Below are 15,208 nucleotides of genomic sequence, written 5' to 3'. Positions count from 1 at the left end.
AAATAAATTGAACTGAAATAAAATAAATCCTTTAAATTTAAGTACTTTTTATGTTGACCACCTACTTAAACGTGATAATTTAAATGCATCCGCAGTATTAATAACATCAACATAAGCCTGCAATTCAAAACGTCGAGATGATACATTCAGATTGTGATTGAGCATGGCATATTTAAAGGCGGATTGTACTTCATCGGTACCCTGTTCAAAGATGGCGCCTGTAATTAAAAGAGTAAAGAAAATAATATTAAATTAATAAAGTTCTTAGATAGATTTCTATACTAAAATACAAAACAGAAGAGTGTTTTAAGAAAATTTTTTATAAAAATTATATTTTATTAAATTTGTTGTATTAAAATTTTCCCTTAAGGAAAAGTGATAAATTTATCTTCATTTAATTGTATCATTGCATTTTCTTTGTGATTTAAATTTTTACCTCAAATATATTTAGCTTCTGGAATTGCAATAAAAGTTTGTAATAAAAATTTATGGAAAATATGGAAATAAAATCCTTTTTGGCTTCACAAACCATTAAAACTTTGGCCACCATGTAAAATACGACTACAGTTTTATTTTATTTTACACAATAGTATATGAGATATTCCATAGTTTTGGTTCAGATTCAGAGATGAGAAATCATTTTTTTTTAAGTGTCATAATTTTTTGTTATACATAAATAGAATTTTCTTTTAATAAATCAATTATTTAAAAAATTCGATCATTCGAAGGAAGCATCAAGCTTAACTCCTGAGTACTTGCTAATTTTAATATGAAATAGTTTAAAAAAAAGTTTGATCTTATGAATTTTTCCATTCCTGGGTAGAACTATCTTCAATGTTTCTCCCTCTATCTCTCTCTTTTACTTTCTCTTTGGCTAACGGTTCTGTGTGTATGTATGAGTGTTGCTTACGTTATCTGTGAGTGGTAAATTACGGCGAAAAAACAAAATAACTGTTTTTTATTTTAAAATGAAAAATAACTTTATAAAGACAACAGCAACAACACATGCACACTTACTCACAACTGCAGGCAGAAACATGCATGTAAAAATGTATTTTTTATGAAAAACTTTTATATAAATTTTTACACACAGTCATCATTCATATAAAATATTTGTTATTTGTTGCAGTAGAAGTTGTTGTAGTAAACTTTAAAACATGTAAAACTAAATAAAAGTAGTTGTTGTATAGTTGCTACAACAACAAGAGTATAATTGAAAATATTTGAAAAAACACAAAGGATTTTAATTTTTTGTTTGTGTTTTTTATTTTAACAGTTTACTTTTTATATTTTCACTTAGGACTATAGAAAGAGAGAGAGAGAAAGAAAAAACAACCAACTTTTTAAATTAATTGAGGTATGGGCTGTTTTTTAGGGTTTTGTTCTAGTTGTAATTTTTTCTAGTTTCGCCATTTTTTTTAAATTGTTGGTTGTTTTTACTTGTGGTCTTGACCCGCTGTTTCCAAACGCATTTGTTTGTTTTGAACCCGCGTGTGTGTGTGTGTAAGTTGCAAATAAAACGTCATAAACAATTTCAAAAACTTTTAAGCATAATAAAAACATAAAATATAACAAAAAAAAACCAAATTGGAAAAAATACTCTCATAAAAATTTTGCAGAAAAAAATCTATGTATTGTTATAAACTTTGTTGTAAAAAATGGTATGTGTTTGTGTTTGTAGGGAAAATACAACCAAAAATAATAGCAACAACGAAAAAAGTTTGTTTCACTTTCCTCTCGAGTTCGTAAAACTGTGTCGTTGCATAAATTTCATTTTTCTATTACAACTTTTTGCCATTTACGTATTTTCCCCATTTTTCCTATTTTGCCCCATCTCAGCAAAAATAATCAATTCTACAAATATTTTGAATAAAATAGAGAAAAAAATAAAGAATAACACAAAAAATATAAAAATCATATTAAAGTTCCTGGCTTGTTGTTGTTCGGTTTTTTCCACTTAAGCCGGGATTTTTGCTTGACTGCACTGCCACATCATTCTCTTGGAGTTTAGTATGAAAAAAATATCCAGCATACCGCATTTAACAAATGTACGCATAAATTGTGTCAAAAGTTTTTAATAAAACGGAAAATGCTGTTAGTTTGATTCTTCGTTACGTTTTTTTTTTCTAAATTTATTTGTGATTTTTTTCTCGTTCTGGCCTGGATTAAACACCAGCAATATAAATCGTGTATTAAGTTACATGATGGTTTTGGTCAGTGTCACAAACTTGTTTGATACGACAAATAAATGCTTAAGTTATCTTATTGATTTGTTAAATGCAAAATGATGGTATGACAAAAAATGTATTAAAAAGTTATTGGATTTTTTATAAAACGCAGAGTGAATAATAATAATAAAAAATCCTTTAAAAGAAAATGTTGTATACAAACTTTAAGGGTTAATTATAAATTGTGGATTTTGTACTTAAAAATGCTAACAATAATTTGACCTTTTTGGTTTTGTAAGATGTTTATTATTAAGTCACTAAAATATGAAGACCAATTTTATTCATACATATGTATTAAGGTATTTTTAGACTACAATACTGAGTATTAATACTTGTCAAAAATGTTTGTATCATAATACAATTTACTAGTCTATATATAATTTGTAATTTGATTTTCAAAAATATTACTGATTTTGGCATACGGTCGGTATTCATAAATTTTTTAAAACAATTCAAAAACTTTTTATTTTCAAACGTATTCGGGATGTATTTTATAAATACAATAAAAAACAAACAAAAATTTTAAAATACATTAAAAATAAGAACGAAAAGTGCATAAATAATTGAAAATTGGATAAAAAATATTACAAATATTATAGTGTAAACATAAAATGTATTTTTCGGATTGATTTTTTGAAAATGCGAATTATTTTCATAATATTTTTAATTTGAAGTGTGTTAATACTCAATATTGTAGTCTGAAAATACCTTTAATAATATTATACAAATATTAAAATTTTTTCAAACAGTCTTGAGTATTTTCACTTATTTTTGTTAAACAATTTAAATAATTTTCCAACAACTTTTAGCAATTAAAAACTTTTTAATTTTTTTACTATTTGTTATTTTCAATTATTTTAATAGTGTGGGAGTATGTAAAAGATGGTAACTACAGATAATGGTAAAAGTTTTTGAAGTTGTTTTACAGAAAGAGAAAAAAAAAAAATTAAATGTTAATTTTTTAAACGACTGTCAATTAACAATTTAAATTTTTTCTTTCGTTTGTGTGTTTTATTAAATGTTTCAAACAAACAACAATAAAAGCAATAAGCGTTATAGTGGCTAATAAGTATAAAAGTTGTTAAAATTGTAAATTAACTTTGCCAAATTAGAACTATAAAATCTAATTTTCTAGAATTAAAAAAGGACTTAGTAAGACATAACAATTTTTTAATTGTTTAATTTTCTGTTCTAGTTCTAGTTCAGTTCTAGTTCAGTTCTAGTTCAGTTCTAGTTCAGTTCTAGTTCAGTCAGTTCTAGTTCAGTTCTAGTTCAGTTCTAGTTCAGTTCTAGTTCAGTTCTAGTTCAGTTCTAGTTGTTCAGTTCTAGTTCAGTTCTAGTTCAGTTCTAGTTCAGTTCTAGTTCAGTTCTAGTTCAGTTCTAGTTCAGTTCTAGTTCAGTTCTAGTTCAGTTCTAGTTCAGTTCTAGTTCAGTTCTAGTTCGTTCTAGTTCAGTTCTAGTTTCAGTTCTAGTTCAGTTCTAGTTCAGTTCTAGTTCAGTTCTAGTTCAGTTCTAGTTCAGTTCTAGTTCAGTTCTAGTTCAGTTCTAGTAGTTCTAGTTCAGTTCTAGTTCAGTTCTAGTTCAGTTCTAGTTCAGTTCTAGTTCAATTCTAGTTCAGTTCTAGTTCAGTTCTAGTTAAGTTCTAGTTCAGTTCTAGTTCAGTTCTAGTTCAGTTCTAGTTCAGTTCTAGTTCAGTTCTAGTTCAGTTCTAGTTCAGTTCTAGTTCAGTTCTAGTTCAGTTCTAGTTAAGTTCTAGTTCAGTTCTAGTTCAGTTCTAGTTCAGTTCTAGTCAGTTCTAGTTCAGTTCTAGTTCAGTTCTAGTTCAGTTCTAGTTCAGTTCTAGTTCAGTTCTAGTTCAGTTCTAGTTCAGTTATAGTTCAGTTCTAGTTCAGTTTTTCACAGTCATTTTTTTCACACTCTTTTTTTCTCAAACATATTAATTATGTATGAGAAAAAATGATGCAGTATAATAGAGGGAAGCATAATAAGATAACAAAAAAAATTAAAAATTTTAATTGTATGCATTATTAACGGAAACTTTTTTGTAGTGGAAATTTTATTTTAAATGTTTGTAGCTGCTACAGTGTTAATAATAAAAGTAAATACAATACAAATGTTTTTTGAAAAAAAATATATAAATCTTTAGCTGGGCTATAACGAGAGAGAAATTAAACATATTTAAAAAGTAATTAAAAAATAATGATACATATCAATTTTATATAGTTTTCTGTTGAGTTTTATTTGATATAATAAAACAATTATAAAAAAGAAACTTTCATTAATATTAATTTAAAACATTGTTCACAGTTAACTATTTTTTTATATGAAGAGGGAAAAAATGCATGTTTAAGGGGATTAAGAGAAAATGTATAAAGAATCTGTTAAATATAGTGGAAATTAAGTGCTTATTTAAATGTTACATTATTTTCTGTAAAATTGAGTATTAATTTTAAGTATAATTCATTTATCATAGTATTGAATGAACATTTTTTAAATGAAGTTAAAGGAAAATTAACTTAAGCAATTCAATATGTTTATTTTTAAACTCTAATAAAAAGATATTTATAGAAATTCGAAATTTGAAACTCAACCCAAAATACTTTAAATAATCAATAATCTAATATAAAACCAACGAAGTAGTGGTGGAATGTGTTATACAAAGCTTAAAGGGATATGTATTTTTGTTAAACAAAACCACATAAATATTTCAAATGCAAGTATTAACCACAAATTTAAGGGCCGGTTATTCACATATATATTTTTGTTTAATTCATTAATGTTCTACATGTATGTATGTATTAGTGTTTTTATTGGTTAATTATTTTGGTTTGAAATGCTTTTGTGTTAAAGTATTTCTGGTTGATTTTATTTGTTTTTTTCTTTTTTTTCTTTTCAATTTGCAGTTAGAACCCAAAACATACAAGCCAACATTGGCAACATTGAACTAACAACAATTAAAACACTCAATGTGGTTTTAATTGCATAATTCTTTTGACACTCAGCCACAAAATTCCCAAACGCACAAATGTGTGTTTTTGTTAAAATCTGAACACATGTGAATAGAAAAATAGGTGTTGATTTTATTGATATACGATAAAACTATGTTTTACTATGTAAACGTCTTAAAATTTTCCAATAAATTTTTTCATTATTGTAAAAGAAGCTTAGAAAATTTTGTGATTCCTCTTTTTTATTATGATGTATGGAAACAGTTGATCCTTTTTACGTACACACCTATTTTTCTATTCACATATATGCATAAGTATGTATGTATGTACGTGTGTGTGAGCATGTGTATGAGTTGTGTCCCAGAAATGCATTTAATTATCATCAGGGGGCTCATTATCACAGCACACTAAAAGGCAGCCAAAGCCTTACCAACGACAACAACTATAATGTTGCACAAAGGATACAATACATCTACAAACACACATACACTCATTTGTGCACTCACTAACTTAAATTTAAACTTACGCATACATACTCTCACTTACACACTCTTTTATATATGTACATATGTATATATACATACAATCTCAATTATTTATGTAATTTAATGCAAATGTATGTAAAATGAACATTTGCAAAGCCTTAATATGCAAAAGCAATTGCCGCAGTAAAAAGCTCAAGTGCCATAAAATAAATAAATTTATTCTTTTTGCTGCTGTTCTTTGTAATAAACGACACTTTTCGTTTCACATACAAACGCACACTTTCCCAGTTACACTTAAACAAGAGCAATAGTTAGCAACTGAAACAAAAGCTTGCAAGAACAACAAAAAATAATTGTCACACTAATGCTGCGGCTTAAACAAACACAACAGGGACTCAAAAAAAAAAAAAAAAAAACGAAACAAAAAAACTTAAACAAATTCCCAAACGGTCATGCTACAAAAGTGAACAACAGCAGCAACAAAAACGCTTTAGTATTTTGTCTTTTAAATAAATATTATTAAAAGTACTTTTACATTTCAACTCAAATAAACCAGGAGCAAAAAAACGTTAAATAAAAATAAATAAAATTACATGACACCAAAGTGCTACAAAAGCACAATAAACATAAATTTTTCACATAAATAGAAGATGAGCTGAAATACTAAATAGTCTTCTTTTATTTGTTTTAAACTAAAAATTATAAAAAAGAAATAGCTTAAAGCGTAGCTTTGCTTTAAATACGTAATAAACTACGGGGGATTTTAAGTTGCTGCAAACCAAATGGAATTTGAACAAAGCAAGGAGAACTACAATAGGACTTTGAACATAAGAGGGATCTATTTATCATTGCTTAAGAATGACCTCAATATTGTTTTTGATTGCCTTCAGTTATCAGAAGTCTCGTTCAGCTCAGGATGTTTTCATATCAGAACAAATCTTATCCTGATGAGTTTAGAATTCTTATTTCGTACGAGTCTATATTACTTTTCCTTTGACTATTAATTTGTCTAATAAATAGTCCGTTGGCTAATTTATGTAGCTATGTATTAACTTGTTCATGGAATAGTCTATTGATTATTAACTAGTCCTTGAACGAGTTTACTGATTAGTATAGTAACTAGCCAATGAATTATACTCTATTGGCAATTCTGTTGACTAGTCCCTTCACTAATCCATCGGGAAGTCTATCTATTGACTATTATATAGAGTAATCTATAAACTAATCTTTGAACTAGACTTTGTACTAGTCTATTTACTAGAATATGGGCAAGTTTATTTGCCTAGTCTATATGTTAATTTATCAAGTATATGAATAGATTATGGAGTAATCTATTTATTTTGTTAAGTTCTGTCTGTAAACTATTCTATAAGCAAATGTATTGACTAGTTATTCTATGTTAGACTATGGGCGATAGTATTGACAATTCAATTGGTTAGTCTATTAGGTAGGTAGGTAGGTAGTTAGGTAGGTAGGTAGGTTGATAGGAGGATGTATACTACATCAAATCCGAAGAAATACACCTAGGCCAATATCGGGCCTGTTGTGCGCTCCTTATCATGAAAAAAAAGGAACTGAATGAATTATTTTTCAGTGACTCATAAACTCAGTTTCCTGTACGTAATTCCTAAGAATCTTTCAATAAGTGTTAGTCAGAAATGTTATTTCCGGAATAACATCAGTTACAAGATACTTGGGTCTACCTTCGAAGAATGCCGGACAGTGGCAAAGAAAGTGCTTCAGAGTTTCACTGTCCTCTCCACATGCTCTACATTCGTCTGAATCCGCATGTCCAATTTTGCATAGATCTGCTCGTAATCCTGTGTGTCCACTCAGAATACGTACCATCATACTAACTTGCTCATTTTGAGGAGATTTTTCGTCTTGCTCTCATCAGGGCCACCCCATAGGATCTTCGTGGTTCTACCCACTGTTTCATTATTCCAAGAGGCATTATGGGATTCTCTCACCTATATTTTTTGTTCAGCTTTTGTTGCGTCGAATGGTTTTGCGTTTGTCAGGTTAACTGCCTCGAGCTCCCTTTCTTGTAAAGCTATTACATTCTCCCTTTCGTTACCGACTACTCCCGAGTGGGCTGGTAACCATATGATGTGAACCTTACCTCTGGGAGAGTATTGAGTTAAAGCTTACTTACAATCCAATACGGTCTTATATTTAGTTCTATCGCCTGATATCGCCTTAATTGCCTTCTGGATATCGATAAATATATTAAGCACTGGGGGCGCCATATTTATTCTAATCCAATTTACGCATTCCGTTATTGCTCGTACTTCTGTCTGGAAGCTTGTGTTATGATTTGGTAAACGGTGGTATATTTCTGTTTCTTCAATATAGAACCCCAGCCCCACTTTGTCCCACAATTTAGAGTCATCCGTGTAACAACGGATTTCTACTGGTATCTAATGTTTAGCTTGATTAAGACATTCTATCTGGGATCAGCGTTTCAAAGTTTCCGACATATTCTGTGTCTGGTATACGATCAGGCACTTCCGATGATTGTGTATAACCTTCCAATGTGTCCAGTATACATTGATGATGTGTCCTATAACCGCTTTTGGCCAGTTCGTCTAAAGTAAAGAGCCATTCGGCTGTAAGCGCCGCATCATATATTAAATATATTTCAATGGGTGGAATATCTAGCAACGTTTCCAGAGCCTTGGTTGAAGTAGTACACATGGCACCACTTATACCCAAGCAGCATGTATGCTGAACTCCGTGTAGTAGTTTGATGTTGCACCTTTTGTCTAAAGCAGTCCACCAGATTATTGAAGCATAAGCTAGAATTGGTGTAATTACACTTTTATAAAGCCAATTTGTCATAGTAGGACTAAGACCCCATTTCATGCCTATATGTGGTGTCACCATTTTAATGTCCGGTCGAAGATTACACCTAAGTACTTAACTTTGTCTGTCACTGGTATCTTCTTGTCCAGGAAGCAAGGTTCAGTATACGTAGAAATTTTTGTCTTCTTGCGAAAAGAGCCCAGCTCAAGGCCGTATTCAGAGCATCCTCTGCTCTTCCCTTTAAAAGTATTACGACATCGTCTGTATAGCAGACAGGTCTAAGTCCTTTCTCGGTTAGGGTCCTTAGGAAGCTATTAAACGTGGTAACCAGGAGTAAAGGTGACAAAATGCCACCCTGTGATATGTGGTTGGTCTATTAACTATTATAAGAAGTAAACTATGGACTGGACTATAAACTAATTTTTGAACTAGACTTTGGCTAAACTATTGACTATTATATAGAGCAAACTATGAGCTAACCTTTGAACTAGACTCGACTAGTCAAGTTACAATGGGCAAGTACAACTATTGCCCAGTCTATAGGCTAATTTATCAAATAGACTAGTGACTTGAATAGTTTCTTTACTCTTCTATTGACTGTGACCTAGACTATTAACTAGTCTGTTTAGTATTCTACTCATTAGTATGTGGACTAATTTACAAATGATAGAACAAAATATTGAAAATTTTTAAATAGGTATGTATTTGTAAAATATCTAATTGAAAGTATTCATATTTTTAACAGTTAAGATTTCGATTTTTGAAAATCTGTATAAAAAGTTTTTCAAGTTCCTTTAAATCTGGTTTAAATTTTTTGGTCACGATTTTTCTTTTGAAGTATACATGTGTTTTTTTTCTCTACAATTCTGTGTTATTTCTGTTTTTTGGGATTTTATTTATTTCTTGTACTTTCAAACCAAAGTATTCTGCGTGTTTTCAACTCTCTTTCATTTATCCATTTATTTTAAAGCTGCCAAAGAACATGTTCAAATTAAAGTTTATTTTTATAGTTTTATTGTTAAATAAAAATCTTGGGAGTTAAGATAATTTATTTACAAATAATAATAAAATAGTAATAAACAATTGAGATTGAGTTTATTGTATATTTGTAGTTTGTAAGTGATAAATAATTTGTTTGAAAAGATTTATGTCCTTGTTTTGTATATTTTATGTGGAGGGAATCTTTAAGGGGATTGTGTTTTTAGATTTCTTAGCGCTAAAAGGGTTGAGTGTAAAACTACTAAAATAAAAACAAATATAGGTACAGTATTTGATTTAAGAAAATCTGTTATGTGTTTTTTTTATTAAAAATTTTAAGACACTAATTGTTATAATTATATTGTTGCTATATACATCTTTATGGTCATTTAAATAATAACTTCTTGCAAATCCCACTTAATGACAACACTATTTATTAAATACTATTTAAATCCCAATTTAATATACTTGACAATGGCCATTGACCAATGTAGGACACACATAAATATTAAAATTTTCATAATCTTTTTATTTTGCCTGAAAATTGTTCAAAAGTACGCACACAATAAGCACTTCTACTAATTTAATTATTTAAATAAAATCTGTACAGTTTGCAAATAAATAATGCAATTTAATCCTTCCAGAATAAATTATTATTTTTTGCTTAATTTTTTTTTTTGTCCTAACTTGTTAAGCATAATGGAAATAATATAAAATGAAAAAGATTTTGTTTCTTTCTTAATTTTAAGCTTTGCAGTTTTAAGACTTTTAAATACGACAGTGGTATGAAGATGTGAAGGGTGGTAGTAGGAGGCATGCAAATCTTTGGTATTGAAATAACCAACTTGGTTATAAGGACAATTTTAGCAAGTTTTTGTTATTGTTGCTTATGTACTTTTTAAAAAACTAGATTTGGTTGGTATAGAACTAGTTCATGTTTTAATTGTGAACTAGTTTATTTTAAATATTATAAAGCTATAATTCTTTAAAGAGTTAGTTTTAATATAAGTTTGTAGCATAAATTAAGCGTCTATCTACAATCCACTTATTATATCGTTAAAAATTTATTCATAAGTAATACAAAAAATATTTCTATGAAATTAGAAATGCACTTCAAATGTGCTATATTTATTACAAATAAATTCCATAGGGTTCATTCACTTTAAATAGATTCATTCATATTTTCTAAGAAAATTTCAGATACAAAATTGTCTTGTTTTATACCAAAAGTCGAAGTTTAAAAATGACTTTAAAGCTACATTAACCTATAATTAAATTTATTTGGAAATGCAAGCTCAAAATTGTATGTGATTATACAAACTGTCAAAATTCGTTTTTTTCATTTTTAATTTTAAAATATAGTTATAAATTTTATATACAAAAAAATTGCTTGCTATAAATAAAAGAAACTTAACAAGAGCTCATCTACATACATATGTATATACAGATGTATCGATTAAAAAAAGTTTCTGTTTTTGGAATTTAATTGATATTAGGGAGAAACTTATTCGAATGAATTTAATATATACATAAAAACACCTTAAGCGATTTATATAAAAAGGATCTATCCTAATGCAATATGGATTGATTGAGGACATAAATAGATACATTTCTATACCTAGTCAACATTTGATGCAATTTTTTTTATCATATTCGAGTCTTTTAGGACGCTTCTTCACGATTAAAATCATAATATGTGCACTAATTTGGTAATCATAAATGATATATTTGTAGGAAGAAAATGGTACCATATTCCTAACTCTTCTAGAGACCCTCTTGAAATAAGTTTTAACTCATTTTTGTTCGACATTATCGTGTAATTTATCTTATAATATGTACAATTTGTTATTGATTTAAAAAAATTACTTTTTAATCATTAATGGCAAGTATTGTCTTCATAATTTTTAAACGAGCATCATATTGATCAGTTCATATGCTGACTGAGTACATATCGCTTATTTACTACAAGACATAATCCAAAAAAGCCATTTCGAGAGAAATAGTTTTAAATGTTTAATTAACTATTTTTAAAAGAATAGTGTTTAAACAAATCAAGGGATTTGAAAAATTAATAATTATTTGATTGATTGGTTGCTTAAGATGGCACCAAGCAAGATCTTTTGTTAAGATCTTTTGTACAGCCCTTTTGGTTCACAATTGGAGATTAAGTTCACATATGAATCTTAATGTTATAGACGGTGAGAGATTGAATATTTCATTAGACGAAAGAAAAGCGCCTCCCAGAATACTCACTCTGAGAGACCATTATGGCTGGCAGTCACAAAGTACATGTTCAGAGGTTTCGTCATGCATTTCGCAGAATCTGCATAGCCTTGCCACATTGTTACCAAGAATGTGCTGGTGGTATCTAAGTCCACAGTGTCCGGTATAAAGTCCCGTTAGTAATCTTAGGTCCCTCTGGTTAAGTGACAGTAACCTTTGGGATTTACCTTTCATTAGCTTATGAAGCCTTCTGCCTGTCTGAGTTCTCATATTGACTCCCTCTGACGGAGAAATTCAGATTCAACATATGAATCGTATTTTTCCCTAATATAACCTTTGGGGATACAAAAGAATGGTTGTGGGTCAATAGATGTGCGCCGTGCGACCCTGTTTGCCAGACAATCTGCTCTTTCATTGCCAGAGTGTCCTTCATGGCCACTGGCCAGGTACCCAACATAGAATGAGTTTATTATGTATATTATTTCTTTCATATTTTTTCTAAAGGAATGATATGAAATTTTGGTATCATAGAAAGGTCCTTGAGAGACGCTTGATTGTGTAACAGAAAAAGTAATCGAAATTTTCTAATTTTTTGGATTAGAACACAGATGAATTTAATATAATTCTTTGAAATTAATACAAAATTGTGTTACTTCATTGCAATCGTCTCTCAAAGACCTTTTATATGATACTAAATTTGCATATGGTTTTTTTGCCAGAAATATGAAAAAAGTCATAAAAACCTTAAAAAAGGACCTTTATATCCATTCATACAGCTCGTCAAATATTGATGTCAGGATAAAAATTTTGAGAAATGTAATCGTAGAATGAACTAAACTTTTATTTTTGGTATGAACATGAGCAACTTTCATGTTGAGGCCACCCTTATATACATAAATATCTCTTCAACTGTGCATTTGTATTTATCTCGTTTTGTCTTGGTGTGTGTGTAGCAAAATATATAACATTTATATACATAAGTGTGAGTGGGAATTTGACCTAATTGCATAAAAATCTTTTCCTAAAAGTCAATTAATTGAATTTTTAAATTTTAAAGAAAATTTAATTCTTAGAAAATGTTATTTACAAAAAAATATTTCATTTGAAAATGAAATATATATATATTTATGTGAACTTTAAATGTTAATATGAATTTATAATGAAATTTTTAATTTTGAGGAAAAACGAGTTTATAGTGAAATTATAATATTTTATAAATATTAGTTACAATTTTATTGAAAATTCGATTTTATAATGAAAAATACTTCTTAGTAAAAATATATTTTTTGTCAAATTAAATGTGATTTTAAAGAAAGTTAATTTTCTAGAAAAAAATTATATTTTAGCTAACAATCGGATTTTAGTTTTTGAACAACTGTAATTTTCAACGCAGATCTAGAAGAATGTAAAAGTAATAATGCTATATTCGGCTGTGCCGAATCTTATATACCCTTCAGCATAGTTTATGTTTATTTATTTTATCATTTATTATAAACATTTTTATAAACTTTCCAAAAAATCATTTCATTCACGACACTGTGTTAAACAAGAAAAACAACAAAAACATTCTAAACGTTGTTTTTGCCTTCATTCGTTTATGGGCAACAACAACGTACTCACATACAAGGAAGCACAATATCTGCGTTGTTGTTGTTTCTTGCTTCTGCATACAAAATATTATCTGTTTTTTCATGAAATTTTCAGAGATTGTCTCGGATATTTTCTTATATCTCCGTTATTTGTAGATGGATTTTGTTGATTTAAAATAGGAAACATCTCGAAAGCATGTCTGACAGAATTATTGAAGACTTGGATCCCGAAGATATCTAGTCTTCAGAAAACTGATTTCAACAGACACACTGACGGACAGACAAACATGGAGACGGACGGACAGACATGGCTTAATCGACTCCGCAATCTATAAGGATCCAGAATATATATATATATATATATATATATATATATATATATATATACTTTATAGGGTCGAAACATTATATTGTGGAAATTACAAACGGAATGACAAACTTATATATATACTTCCAACGTAGGTAAAGGGTATACAAATTTAAATAACATGCAACAAATTAAATTCTTCTTTTTGTCTTTTATATAATAAAAATTTATCATCATTATGTCCCCTTTTACTCCCATTAGGTTTAATGTCTTAAATCAAAAGTTTTCAATTAAATGAAATCAACAAATATCAATTTACCAACAACATGACCCCAAACTTAAGCAAAACTCTCCAAAGATGGTGATTTGCAAATAATAGATTTCATTTATTTCTGTTGCTGCTGCTCTTCATCTTTATTTTGAATTAAAGTGCAATTGAAAATAGAAAATAATATAATTTCCATTAAAACTAAATTTCTTTATACCAAAAAAATCCCACTTGAGTTTTTGTAAAAAAATATAAATCAGGTCAATAAAATCTATATGAAATTAAATGAATAATTTTTTGTTGCTACAGATTTATGTGGCGTTGGTCATGAGAGTTGTTGTAAATGCCAGAATAAAATATTAAATAATAAAATACAATTCTTGTAAGAAACTAAGAAAAAAAGAACTAAAAGATAATAAAATATTTTAAATCTACATAATAAAATTTTATATGCTTTTTGTATTTGCCCTGCCCTCTTATTACAATAAAACATAAAAGCTAAATTGTTGTCTTTTTTGCAGAAATTAGAACTTGAACTAAAATTGTACAATAACAATTTTTTGCATTTTCTTTGTATTTTTTAAAGTAAGCCTATTTTGGTACATGGAATATTTGTGTCACGTTCTTAAAATGCACTTTAAAATTATACTAAAAACAGCAGAACGAGCAGTTAACAATGTTTATGTGTATTTTGGTTACATATGTATGTATAAGTGTATTTAGAATTTAATACAATATATTTATATATGTAGTGCATATATTAATATGAATACTGTTGCTTGCTATATATTTAAAGCAGTTGTTATTGTTGTTTTTGTATATATTTTTCTAAATTTGCTAATGTTGTTTTATAACAAGCTATAAAATGAGAAGTGTTGATGCAGTGAATGCAATTTTTGAAAGAAAAAGGACTACAAAAAACAGCCAAACACATGAATAATAATACATATGGCATATGTTATATAAACATATATACAAAAGTGTAAATATGTTAGTTTTTATATATAAATATAGCTTATGAACTTGCAGTAGTGCAGCATATAGAATGCCTGTTTTCAAACTGTATATAAACTTTTTTTGTTTTTCTTTTATATAGAGGTCTACTCTATAGTGTGCCCTGCTGTATTCCCAAAGCTCTCGTTTATAATACATCCGTTTTAGCAGGCAATAGAGTATTTTAGTATGTATGAGAATGTGCATAAAAAATTGTTTTATTTTATGTTTCTTTAAAATGTGGATGCACTTGTATGAGTGTGTATGGATTTGGTTTTTTTGTAGGGTTGTAGTTGGGTCATATACAAATACATACATAGTTAGAGACATATGTATATAGAGTTATTTTAAAAATTACTACTGCATTGATGTGGGTGTGTTTTT

General features: G+C 28.5%; 1 protein-coding gene across 1 annotated transcript in view; it reads right to left on the bottom strand.

The window, feature by feature from the left end:
* LOC119605300 (glutamate receptor 1-like) overlaps positions 1-15,208 on the bottom strand; it is a gene marked incomplete at its 3' end in the record, with an annotated part of 73,983 nt that overhangs the window by 56,005 nt on the left and 2,770 nt on the right. The window contains exon 2 of the mRNA XM_037958328.1: positions 66-218. Coding sequence (XP_037814256.1) covers positions 66-218 — 153 coding nt within the window. The remainder of the gene's footprint in view (positions 1-65; positions 219-15,208) is intronic.

Source organism: Lucilia sericata, unplaced genomic scaffold, assembly GCF_015586225.1.
Source record: "Lucilia sericata isolate MDLA Ls3-8-SP2 unplaced genomic scaffold, ASM1558622v1 Contig000472F_arrow, whole genome shotgun sequence".
Taxonomy (NCBI): domain Eukaryota; kingdom Metazoa; phylum Arthropoda; class Insecta; order Diptera; family Calliphoridae; genus Lucilia; species Lucilia sericata.
The sequence above is the reverse complement of the archived record's forward strand: the minus strand, read 5'-3'. Positions and strand labels throughout refer to the sequence as shown.